The sequence below is a fragment of the Diutina rugosa genome (assembly GCF_008704595.1).
Source record: "Diutina rugosa strain CBS 613 chromosome Unknown scaffold5_size317247, whole genome shotgun sequence".
Classification (NCBI taxonomy): domain Eukaryota; kingdom Fungi; phylum Ascomycota; class Pichiomycetes; order Serinales; family Debaryomycetaceae; genus Diutina; species Diutina rugosa.
The window spans coordinates 128,320-140,853 of record NW_022995213.1 but is presented as its reverse complement, the minus strand read 5'-3'; the positions used below and the strand labels follow the sequence as shown (position 1 = coordinate 140,853).

Here is a 12,534-nt window from a genome sequence, read left to right as displayed (position 1 = left end):
AATGCCTTCAGCCGGAATCGAACCGGCGATCGCTGCATTACGAGTGCAGCGCCTTACCACTTGGCCATAAAGGCAAATGAACCTGCCTCCAGCCGGAATCGAACCGGCGATCGCTGCATTACGAGTGCAGCGCCTTACCACTTGGCCATAGAGGCGGTTGCGAGAAATGTAAAAAATGACCAATCATGAGCTAAAGGATTATGTCGATCTTTACTTTTCTATTATCGTTTAGAGTCTTGTGTACCCGTCATTGTCCAGAGTAAAGGTTTTCAATTTCTCTCCTTGATTTTGAAACGGAAAAATCAACATTTGCGTGTAAAAAGTGCAATAGATATCGTCGGACGAAATTCATTCGAGTTTGGGTACGGCACAGCTTGATTTGCAAACTGGAATAACAACCATCATCAACGTTCTCCATGTCTTGCAAGTTTTCAGCCACCTCCATATTGCCACCTCCTTCGCTATCAGAGTACCCTTTCAAAGAGTGAAAAATGTTCGACCACTCTATAGAATGACCACATAGCTTACCAGCTGCTGCTTGTATTTATCACCCAAACAGCTAAAGTTTTTCATTCGGATGAAGGTTGGACAGATAAAATCTTTTTGTGCATCCATGTCATCAAGATCAGATTCAGTGTGACATCATTTCATCGCGCCAAAACGCCACACCGTTGAAAAATCTAGGCTTCAAAATTTTCAAGGTAACCTTTCGTGAAGGTTTTAGCCTGAAAACTGTATTTACACATACCACTTTCTCACATTAAAACTATGTTTGATTCGGTAGTTATCGTTGGCTCAGACGTACCCACCATCTAATAAGCGCTTTACGCGATTTCTCACGATTGTTAGCAATTATCTAGAGGGGTATCCACAAACGAATCCAGCGAAGGCTGCACTAAACAGCTATCATGGGCATGACATTCCGTGAACAAATGAAGGGCTTCCCTGTCTGGCAAATGACAGTGATCGGCCTCATTCGCTTTTCAGAGCCTATCGCCTTTACATCCATGTTCCCCTATGTTTACTTTATGGTTCGAGATTTTGGTGTTGCGAAGGAAAAGGCAGACATTGCAACCTACTCAGGTTACCTATCGGGATCTTTTGCCTTCTTCCAATTTCTTTGCAGTGTGCAATGGGGGTATGCTAGTGATCGATTTGGCCGGAAACCAATTTTGCTCATTGGTCTTATGGGCACGGCATTATCGATGCTTCTATTTGGGTTCTCTCGAAGCTTTGGTGAAGCTCTCTTTGCTAGATCCTTAATGGGTATACTCAATGGCAATGTCGCAGTCCTTAGAACTACTGTTGGTGAAGTTGCTACAGAAAAACGACACCAGGCCACAGCCTTTTCGATTATTCCCTTATTATGGAACTTTGGTAGTATTTTGGGACCTATGTTAGGGGGTTCAAAGTATCTCACGCGTCCTAAAGGTCTGGAAGTCGACTTCAAGGGTCCCGACTGGTACGAAAACTTCATCACCAAATATCCTTATGCTTTATCTAACATTTTAGTCGCTTCTTTGATCATGTTTAGTTGGTTGGTTGCCTTTCTCTTCCTCGAAGAGACTCTACCTAAGGCCAGAAATCGTCGAGACATTGGTTTAGAAATTGGCAACTGGATACTTGCCAAGTTAGGTTATAATGCTTCAAAGTCCAAAGACGAAGAGGCTGAAACGGAGGTTTTGATTCCAGATGGAGCTTCGACAACTGATCAGCTGTCTTTCAACAGCGAATACTCACTGATTTTGAACCCCCGGGCAAACTACGCGTCAATTGTGGGGGACGATGAAGCATTGATAGATGATGATGCTAGCATTGAAAGTATGGGACCATTCAGCCGTCGCATGTCTGAGGCACTTCTACGCCGTTACTCAAGCGAAAACCTTACGATGTCGCGGATGACTACACGTGAAGGTCGCAGAACCCTTTGGCATGAGTTCAAGGAAGCTTTCACTCCAGCCGTCTCGCAAACGTTGACAGCCAACTTTTTGTTGTCCTTTCACACCATTGTGTTTTCGGAATTTTTGCCTGTGTTTCTCGCTGGCACTGCCATGCCTGAGAAACTCAAGTTTCCCTGGAAGATCGTGGGTGGTTTTGGTTATGATTCTAGCTCCATTGGGACATTACTTTCTACGACCGGACTCATTGGCAGTCTCAATATCATGATAATGTTCCCCTGGCTAGATCGTAAGTTTTCAACTACGACGAATTTTGCCGCTGCCTCCCTGGTGTTTCCCATTATCTATGTGACCCTTCCATTCTTAGTTTTTACGCTTCCAGGATATTCCACGTTGTTTCCCGAAGGATTCACGCAAGTGGCAATCTACGTTTTATGTTTTGTTAATGCCATCGCGGTGTCACTTGGATTCCCGAATATGTTAATGTTGGTTCATAGGTCTTCCCCCCCTCGCAATCGTGCATTCATTAACGGATTGGCTTTGAGTTTTTCTTCTCTCGCTCGGTGCGTTGGTCCATTAGTTTGGGGTCACATCATGGCATTCTCAGACAGAATTGAGTTAGGTGGGTTGTCGTGGTACATTCTTGCCGCGTTGTCGATAGCCGTTGCAATTCAGGCATTCTGCATGACTGACTACGAGGATACTACATAATTTAAATATGCATTTACGACATTCATAAGTAAACATTATAAATTCATTCAACTACACACCTTTTGCCTTCATCAATAAGACATGAAATTGATGCTCCACACTGGCGTTGAGCAATTCCTTGACTCCATCGTCAAAGATACTAATCAGTTGAGTGTCCGCATCCAGAACCACTGGGCTGTTGTTCCCGACAACAAACACCTCGGTACGGATATTTGGATGGTACTTGTGGATTTGCTTCGACACATTTTCTTTGAACATGAAAAAGTTGACTTCAAGTCCAGGATTCTTCCCAGTGAACAAACTATTGATTTCATCTTGACGTTGGGCAGTCATAGACAGCAGAAGCGAACCCGTTTTCACAAATACGTTCACCTGAGTTGTTATGCTTGCAATAAGTCTGTAAACAATAAACAACGCAAGTTTATCATTCGAAGAAATGATGTTGTCATTTGTAATCATGATATTGATAGATTTGGGGTCAATCAAATGGGTGTCATACTCTTCCCCGTATAACACAGCCGAGTCATCTTCTTCCACTTCCACAGTTGTGACCACCCCTGCTTTGTTCCCGACATTGTCTTTATAGGTTGAGTCACGACTGAATCTGCGGTAGCCAGCGAGCCTTTCATTGACGAGGAGAAGACCAAAATGGCACTTTGCTTGGTTGAACAACCGAGAGCATAATAGGTAATCATGGGAATCTTGACTAAAATTGCTAAGACGCAAAGATGTGAGCAAAAGTTCATCAGATGATTGTATCTGATTGTTCACAGTCAACACGTGGTTTTGAAATGTGGAAAGCACCAGCTTGAGCGTACATTCAAAATTTGACACCTCCGAAAAGGCTTTGACAATCATCAAGATGGCGGAAGAGTTCCCAAACTCAGCACGATTGTCATCGCTAATCATAACTTGATCATCATGTAAGTTGGTCAGAGCCTCCAACAAATGAGACGTTCTTGACGTGAACTCACGCAAATGGACTGCCTTGATTTCGTTCCTAGAACCTGCTTTGACGAAATTTTGCAAAAATTGCATGAGATAAGAAATTGTATCGATACTCTTGAGCAATAAAGTGGTACGTGAGATTTCATAATTCCCAAGGTCTGAGATAGCCATCAGTGCAAGGTTGGCATCCAGATTCGAGTCCTCATCGGCTTTGATTATGGGGTTGCCATTCCAATCGCATTCACCACGTAAGTATTTATCACGTTTCTCACGGTACGAAACTGGATATACCCATAACGCAAGGGGAGTAGTCAAAAAGGTGGTCACAAGTGCCATAATTACAAACATAGTGTACACTTTTTGCGAGATAATACCTGCTTGTAGCCCGACATTCAATACGACAATTTCCACAATACCCTTACATGACATCAAAACCCCAACAGCTAGTGATTCACGCTGGAAGAGTTTGTTAAGTCTAGCAGCGACATACCCACCAATAACTTTACCAGCCATAGCAAGACCAATAATGCCGATGGTGTAACCCCAGTCAATACCTTCACTTAACAATCCAAGATTAACATTGAGACCAGCAAGACAAAAGTAGATCGGAATCATTAAAATTTGCACCAATTCTTCGATTCGCTCAGTAACTTTGACTGCGTATCCACGAGTACGAGGTACAATGATTCCACACATAAACGCCCCAAAGATGGGATGGATACCGATGATATCAGTGAAGAAGGCCAGAATGAAGCAACACACAAGAATCATAAGCATCGACAGTTGGCACGGCTCACCCGTGACCATATCGTTGGTGAAGCGAGTAATCAAAAACCGCATCACAATCCGTACTGGATAAAGCATGAACAAAAACCACGCCAAAGTCAATAATAAAATGTACACGACATTGACTGGTTTGGATGCGTTGGCGAGAGTGACAGTGAGTGCGAGAAGAATCCAACCCGTTAAGTCATTCATGATTCCTGCAGCGAGGACGATAGTGCCGGCTCGATCACCAATCAAGTTGAGCTCAGTCAAAATACGAGCCAACACGGGGAACGCGGTAATACAAAGAGCCACCGCAATAAACACCATGTAAGTAGTGAAGGATACATTTTCGTTGTCCTTATCGGCGTATTGGTTGTAAAACCCTTTAGCGATACCGCAACCCAAGGCGAAGGGCACCGCCATATTGATAAGCCCTACGGAAAGGGCCGACTTCAAGTTGCGTTTGATGAACTGCACGTCAACTTCCAACCCAATCATAAAAAGGAACAAGATAATACCAACATTAGCTACCAACGTCAATCCGGCGATCAGTTCTTTGGGAAAAACAGTATTGGTAAAGTTTGGGACATGCCCCATCACTGAAGGTCCAAGCAACACCCCTGCAATCACTTCAGCGATTACCTTAGGCTGTTGGATTTTACGGAGCGGCCAATTAAGTATCCAGCAAAGAAGAAGGATGATGATGGACTGGAAAATAAAAAGCACATAGGGGGTCGATGCCAGGTACTCGAGTGGGTTTCTACCCGCAACGATACCGGCGACGTTTGACGTGCTTACAGCCATGTGTCAAGCAATGGGTGGGGGAGGGGACTTCACGATCTTCGATTATGGCGATAATGCGTATTTTATGCACCGCCTTGTTTCCTGCACAGAATTTACGGAAATTAAGCATAGCCTTACACGAGGACTTACGGCGTGTTTTCCCGCGTGCTTTGGTCTACCCAGAAAGACCGGTAGCGATGTCAACAATCGCCGTCAGCCGCGAGCTTTGGGGGGCAACGATGGGGATGGCGATTGTGGACGACAACGAGTATGAGGACGGCCGTGAAGGGCAACGCAATGTGCTCGGCGGGGCTGGGGTGTACTGGCTCGTGGGCTGCCGTTTGTTTGGAGGCAGAGCTAATCGTCATCGGGTGGGCGGAGTTATCGATTTGGGACGAGACTTCCCCGCAGCAGCCCTTCGTCAAATTCAACTGTGGGGTATGGCTCACGTGGTGTTACGCGAAGGTGACCGGTTGACCACTCGAGGTGTGAACTATTACGACAACCACGGCGTGCGACATTTTGCCTACAAGACACCCAAGAGGCAGATATTTACTGCCGATTTGGTTGAGTGTGGGTTGGTGCCGTGTCAATGGGTCCATTTGATCTGTCTGGCGGCGCGGGCGGCTGAATTCATCCTGGAATTGACCGAGCTCGATCCCAACGTGAAATTCATCTATGAGCCGTTGCCCACAGATTGCCTACCCAATAATTTGGAGGCCATGGCCAAATTGATCCCCCACATTGATGTATTCACCCCTAACTGGGAGGAGGCTTCGAGTCTTTGCAGCGACATACTAGCGGACGACGCTTCTGTGGAAGCGGTGGCGGCGACGTTCGCCTCATACCAGAAACCCAACTCGGTGGTGGTGATTCGACAAGGTGCCAAAGGGGCCTATATGGTGCGATCGGGTCAGCGAGACGGTGTCCAGCTCCCTGCGTATCATTTGGACCAGGCTCGCGTCATTGACGTCACTGGTGGCGGAAATTCGTTTTGCGGAGGGTTTGTTGCTGGCTATCAGATGTCAGGCGGTGACTGGGTGGCGGCGGCAGCGGCGGGGAACATTGTCAGTGGGTGCGTGATAGAGGCCCTGGCAATGCCCGAGCTCACCGTGAATGAAGATGGAGTCGAGCTATGGAACAACACGACTACCGCTGAGCGCCTACGGAGGTATCGGGAGCAAAACCCTCACCTCGAGTTCGAATTAAACATTTCATCGTAACATCATGTATTATAGAAAATGCAAAAGTCTATCGTATAATAAGTTTATAATTCAATTGTAAGTGGGGGTAGGATCACTGTTGTCGGTGACATCTGGCGAAGACAATTTGGTCGGCGGCGACGAAACATGGGACTGCGTAAACTTTTCCTCAGGAGCAGGAGTTTCGGGACGACTATTTGGGTTAGGGGGAAGGTTATCCGGACGATACAACCGACGTAACAACTCTTTGCGATCGGTCCACGCACGGATGCGTTTGCCGTAAATGTAGAGGGGTATGCCCCAAAGAGCAAGGAAGATCTGGATGCATCCGTAGACAACAAACGTCGTACGACCACCTTCACCCTGATGGAACCGGTTGTTGAATAACGAAAATACGAACCCGATCAAGTTTTTGAGGAAGTTAAGACTCACAAGCAGTTCAGCGGCGAACATTTTATATGAATCGACGACAAACGTGATAGCAGCAGTACTACCCATCGACGAGCCGAAACCAAGGCAGCCAAAAAACAAAATTGGAGCGATCCAAGGATCGTGTACCTGCGATGACCACCCAAAACCCATAAGACCAAGCGACATGGTAAACGTCGCCGGCACCACCATCAAAAGCCGATATTCAGGTTCATAGACCCCGTGGTTGCGCAGGACCAAGTAACGGCACAAACGATCACTGATAAGACCACATGAAAGCAGACCAAGACAGCCACCAACAAAAGGTGAGATGTAAAAACACGCCGTCATCACCTTCGAGTAACCATAGTCACCAACAAAAATATCCGAGATCGTTTCCGAGATGACGATAAGCCACACCACGGCAAAACAATAGATGAAGGAGCCAAAGAGTACGTGGGGGTAGGTGTAAAGGAAAAACGGACGAAGGGCGACCATCCACCACAGATCAGTCGTCTGCTTACCACTGTAAAGTTTGATCTCTTTGACGTAGGGTTTCTTCTTCAGCCTGATTGATCCATGGTCGTCGGTAATACCTACTGGGTTCACATTAGTCCCAGAAAGAGCGTGATTGTTGATGGAGGATGACAACGAAGTAACATCAGCAAGCACGTTATTTGTCGTGTTGCGACGAAGCGCGAACGCGTTCGGCCGTTGCTCAGGAAGTTGATAGCCTTTGGCGGCTCGGGCTGCTTCCGTTTCCTCTTCGGTACGTTTGTCGGGTACAGGTTCACGATCCCAGAAAGTGTCGGGAACAAAGAGGAATGTGGCGATAAAAGTGCCCCCTAAAAACATCAGTTGGATCCAAAACAACCAGTGACGGTCTAAATATTGGAATACCAAACCCGAGAGTAATGGGACAATATTCTTCCCCCCCAACATCAACATGGTGTAGATACCCACACGATACGCCCGCTCATGAGCAAAATAAATTTCGGCGATGGTTGCCGACGGGAGCGACTCGGTGGGACTTGCACCGAACCCACAAAGAACACGAGCTCCCATCAAGTTGCCAAAGCTACTGGCGGCCCCGCCCCAGAGCGATCCACCTAAAAACACTAAGATCCCCACAAGGTACACAAGACGCTTGCCATATATCACCGCCAGCGGCGAGGCAATAACTGATCCACACCCGAGGGCGAGCATAAAACCCCCTACAAGGTAGGAGATGGTAGTGAGGGGTTCGTGGAACTCTTGCGACAACAGGGAAAGGCCTGCCGCCAAAATCGGCAGCTGCCCACCTCCCAAAAACAGCTGGAAGCCGATGATCAACAAGCAAAGATCGCGTTTCCAGATCAGCCAGTTTAACGGATCGTTGGGTGAGTTTTGTGGCTGGGGGACGAGGATCACCCCGGTATCGGAACGCTTCATCACCGAGTCCGAGCGCAGCGTCAAGTCGTCGGGATCGTCAAGCATCACCACCGTCCCCGTGACGTTGGCTACGTCGGGCTGCTGGATGCCCAAGCACGACCTACGACTCTCGGCAGTCATAAAAGATGGAGAGGGTCGCGTGGTGTGTGGGGTGTGTTGGCGGAGAGTCAATGTTTTTGTCCTGGCGCCATCGGCGTTGCTGAGGTCTTGGCGCGTATGCAGGGTGGGTCATCGTGACTCTGGCGTCGGAGAGGTACGTGGCGATCAGGCGGCTATGGAAAGGGGACGCCTCTAGCTGTCACTACAAATGTGGAGAGCGGCATCGACGTGTTATTCAGCAGCGGGCCACCTGCGGTGCCCCCCGCATTCCCACGGGGACACGGCGGTGGCGGGTGCAGCGGTTACCAGGTGTTGCTGCCAAATACGAATGACTGACTTGGTGGGGGGACAAAGCCGGAGTGCTGGGGTTCCGGTGGCGAGGCTACGACTAAATGAGCATTGTTAATGAGAGGTAACCTCTTTTTTTTCTCTATTTCATAGGATTTGCCACTAGTAGTGGCGCGCGACCGCCTCCGGGTGCACAGGCCGGAGCACCTACCGCATCGGGATTAATTACTCGCGAGCTGCACCCTGTGGGCGTCGAGGTAAAGATAAAGCAGCCCAGGGTCCAGCGATCAGCGTTGAGGCGGCAGCCTCGTGTCATAAACCTAAATGGACCTGTCCGGGGGCATTTGTGGCTCCGTTTCAGTGTGAACGGCAGAAAAAACGATCCACAAAAAGAGTCGAGACTATGTCGCGGCACCCCTCATGGCCCAGAACGGACGACGAAATGAGATACGTAAATAGACTACATAATCTCGGAAGTGTGGGCTGCCGGCCACGGGGCCGAGGGTTTACGTGCCCCTTTAGGCTGGTTGGCTGGCGTAACCCCGGCAATGGCGGGGTCAGCACTGGTTTGTCGCCACCGCCGTCGTCGAGGCTATTGTTCCCATCGCTGCCGGTACTTTGTTGCTTTGTATATTTTCCAACCCCCCCTACGCGTAATCCGCCTCCTTGTATACACGCAGGGCGTCGGTCGCACTCGCTCCTCGTTCAAAAATTAACGAGCGATTTTGCTGGACGTAGCTCGAGCAGAGGCGATGACAGACGGAGAACTGAGGGTCTTCCGAGCGACCTACTCCAACGTACGTATCGACGAAACCACCAATGACCATGGTGAATTGGCAGTGGCGGCGCCGAGGCCTTGAATCCGGCCGCGTTTCCACCATTGGCACCCCGGCATCCCCGTCGTTGCTGACGACCACCACGTTGACGCGTCACCCCCAACGCCACACGACTGAAAGTTCCAGTACTAACCATTTAGACCGAGGTGTATGAGTGTTCGATGAACGACCTGCCAATTATGCGGCGGTGTAAGGACGACTGGGTCAACGCTACCCAAATCCTTAAATGCTGCAACTTCCCCAAAGCCAAGCGCACCAAGATCCTCGAAAAAGGAGTTCAGACCGGACGCCACGAGAAGGTCCAGGGTGGGTTTGGTCGGTTCCAGGGGACGTGGATCCCGTTAGAAGATGCCCGTAACCTCGCGGCATTATATGGCGTCACCGCCGACCAAGCGCCCGTGATCTTCATGGACGTGCTGGATCCCAATCTCCACATTCCAGCCAAACAGAAGACCACCGGCAATAAAGACCCCACCCCGATAAAGCGGAAATACACTCGGCGACCAAAGAAGTCTGAGGAAACGCCGACGAAAAAGACGCGTTTAGATAACGGCGCTTCGCAACCGCCTCTGGCAGGACAAATCCCCCAATTCAGTCCGACTCAGGTTCCCCAATTCCTGCCACAAATGTACATTCTGCCCCAACAACAACAGCAGCATCAGCAACAAATGGGACCTCCTCCAGGCTTCCCTTACAAACCCCAGCCGCCCCCGGTCATGGGTAATGTTGCCATCTCCATGTCTCAACAACAAGAGTTTATGCAGCGAGCCCGCATGCAACAGGCACAACGACAAGGAGTACCTCAACCGCATCCTCATGCCGGTCAAAATCATCCGGGAGCTCCATTGACTCCGATGGCAAATGGACCTGGCCACGGACAACATCCCAATTCTCACACCCCTCAACACATGCGTCAAATGCAACAGCAGCCGCCACAATATTACACTCCTCAACATGCTCCCCAACAACAACACATGTCACAAGGCCCCCCACCTCGAATGCCTCCTCAATTTGCGCCACAATCGGCGCCCACTCAGGGCTTCGACAGCTTGTCACTGCAACTGGCTAATGGCACTTGGTCACAAGACGATTTGGGGGCAGCTCCGGCTAAGGAGAGCGACACTCTGATGCTGCTGCAGGATGACGTGAAACCTCCCGTGTTTGGGCTTGACATCCCCGAAGACTCACTGTATTCGGCGCAACTTCTCAAGTTTTTCGCTGAAGATGATGCCGAAATCCCCTACTTCATTCATAACCCGCCCTATGACTTCAACATCAACGAGCCGATTGATGATGAGGGCCATACCCCTTTACACTGGGCTGCACTGATTGGCAACTATCACATGATCTACTTGTTGGTGCAAAAAGGAGCAAACATTTTAGCGGTGAACTCATTTGGTCTCAATCCATTGCTGAAGCTCATTAGTTTCAACAACTGTTATGAACTCAAAAATTTCCCCCAAGTGCTTGAATTGATGGACAAGTGCTTGTCTAATACTGACATTAATGGGCGCACGCCGTTACACTACCTTTGTCAATTTGCTAAAGTGCCGTCAAAACTTGATCTGCTTAAGTATTACTTGGCCATTTGTCTCAACAAATTGCGAGTGCTTTCTCTGGCCAATGATCAAGTGGTCGATTTGATGGCCAATGTGATCAACCACCAAGACGTTAATGGTGATACTTGCTTACATCTTGCGGCCAAGCTGAGATCTGCCGAAGTGTGTAGCATGTTATTGCAAGTGGGGGCGCGGGATGACTTGGAAAATAGCCAGAAGGAAACCGCCAGCGAAATCATTTCGCAGTTTCAGATTGGAGATGGTGGTTCCATGGCTCAAAAGCTGGCCCCCGGCCTGGCACTGCAACTGGCGGCTGCTCGTGGCGCACCAGCGTCGTATGTTGACACTACATCGATGTCGATGCTGTACTTGCCCCATCTGCTGGACCAATTCGTCATGGCAACGCCGGTTCAGGCTCGATCAAACCACACACCAGACACTCAACGTACTACGGTTCAAAGCGATGATATGGATGAAGATCTGGCTCGGGTGGATAAGAAACACTTGGACAAGTTGATGGAGAACAAGGAGAACTTTGATGCTAATGGCAAAGCGGGACTGGTTCCCGCTACTACTGGTAGTCACGGAGCACCCCTCCACCCTTCAAAGAGTCAGCCCCAGGCGGCGCCGGCGCCGTCGACGCCGTCGGTACTTGGGTTTGGCATGCTGACTCCAGCTAAGACTAATCTTGCCTCGCTTCCCGCAATTTCAGAGCATCTGACCCCCGAAACGCGTACCCGAGGCCATCCTCAGATGGTGTCGAATCATAGACCTCAAGCTCCAAAAGTACTGGAAGGTAAGCTTGAAGGGCAAACGCCATCAGCATTAGCATTATCGGACTTGGCGACAATGCTCACGGGTATGGTGGGGTCGTTGGCGGACACTTACGCCAACCAAATGGATTCACTTGACAAGAAAAAGGCCCAGCTCGAGGCTCAAGTGGCTGCCAAGCGCAAAACTGATCGAACTACCCAGGCGGTGTTCTCTCGGACGCTTGCGGCGGGCGGTCTTACAGAGAATGATTACACATCAGTACAAGATGGTAAAGACAAGTTGGTGCAAAAGGCCGAAGAAAGTAAGGCTGACGTTGACAAATTGGCTCAACGCGTCAGCCGCGTGTTGCGTAAGCTCCACACTCAAGCGGTGACTCTGAGAGTCGAGGATCTTGAACAGCAACACATGGCGGAGGACGGAAACCAAGGCGACGACGACGAGCTCGCTTCGGAAGAACAATGGCTGTACGCTCAGGAGCTTTGCAATTTACAAATCAAACAGTCCCAATTGATGGATAGCTACATTGAGTCCATCAAAGTGTACGGTGTCGATGAGAAGATGTATAAGTACCGCAAACTTATCTCGTTGCTGTGTGGCCTCCGCGTCGAGGATATCGACGGCTACATCGATGGCATCGAGGAATCCCTCGCTGAGTCTTCTTAAACTGGACGTCGTTTGCATTTACTAACAATTGAGAATGTCATTCATAGTTGTATTATTTACCATTATAATTTACCTAGCGATACTCAATATCGAGAAACCTCTCAGTAGAAGCGCGTCCGCCCAAATTGGTGATAAGTGCGAACGAACTTACCTTTTGTCGTCCCCG

General features: G+C 49.1%; 5 protein-coding genes across 5 annotated transcripts; 3 read left to right on the top strand and 2 right to left on the bottom strand. All coding sequences in view use genetic code 12, as the record gives it.

Moving 5' to 3' along the window:
• Positions 1-1,007: 1,007 nt before the first annotated feature.
• DIURU_005668 (uncharacterized protein) lies at positions 1,008-2,609 on the top strand (the record flags this gene model as incomplete). Its single annotated transcript, XM_034158675.1, has 1 exon — positions 1,008-2,609. The coding sequence occupies one exon, from the start codon at positions 1,008-1,010 to the stop codon at positions 2,607-2,609; it is 1,602 nt and encodes a 533-aa protein (XP_034009516.1).
• Positions 2,610-2,660: 51 nt separating this feature from the next.
• On the bottom strand, positions 2,661-5,129 carry DIURU_005667 (uncharacterized protein; the record flags this gene model as incomplete). Its single annotated transcript, XM_034158674.1, has 1 exon — positions 2,661-5,129. One exon carries the CDS (start codon positions 5,127-5,129, stop codon positions 2,661-2,663), a length of 2,469 nt encoding a protein of 822 aa, XP_034009515.1.
• A 218-nt stretch (positions 5,130-5,347) lies between these two features.
• MAK32 (Mak32p) lies at positions 5,348-6,331 on the top strand (the record flags this gene model as incomplete). The annotated part of the gene is made up of 1 exon (XM_034158673.1): positions 5,348-6,331. One exon carries the CDS (start codon positions 5,348-5,350, stop codon positions 6,329-6,331), a length of 984 nt encoding a protein of 327 aa, XP_034009514.1.
• Positions 6,332-6,382: 51 nt separating this feature from the next.
• HOL4 (Hol4p) lies at positions 6,383-8,269 on the bottom strand (the record flags this gene model as incomplete). The annotated part of the gene is made up of 1 exon (XM_034158672.1): positions 6,383-8,269. One exon carries the CDS (start codon positions 8,267-8,269, stop codon positions 6,383-6,385), a length of 1,887 nt encoding a protein of 628 aa, XP_034009513.1.
• A 1,264-nt stretch (positions 8,270-9,533) lies between these two features.
• Positions 9,534-12,368, top strand: SWI4 (SBF complex DNA-binding subunit; the record flags this gene model as incomplete). The annotated part of the gene is made up of 1 exon (XM_034158671.1): positions 9,534-12,368. The coding sequence occupies one exon, from the start codon at positions 9,534-9,536 to the stop codon at positions 12,366-12,368; it is 2,835 nt and encodes a 944-aa protein (XP_034009512.1).
• Positions 12,369-12,534: the final 166 nt, after the last annotated feature.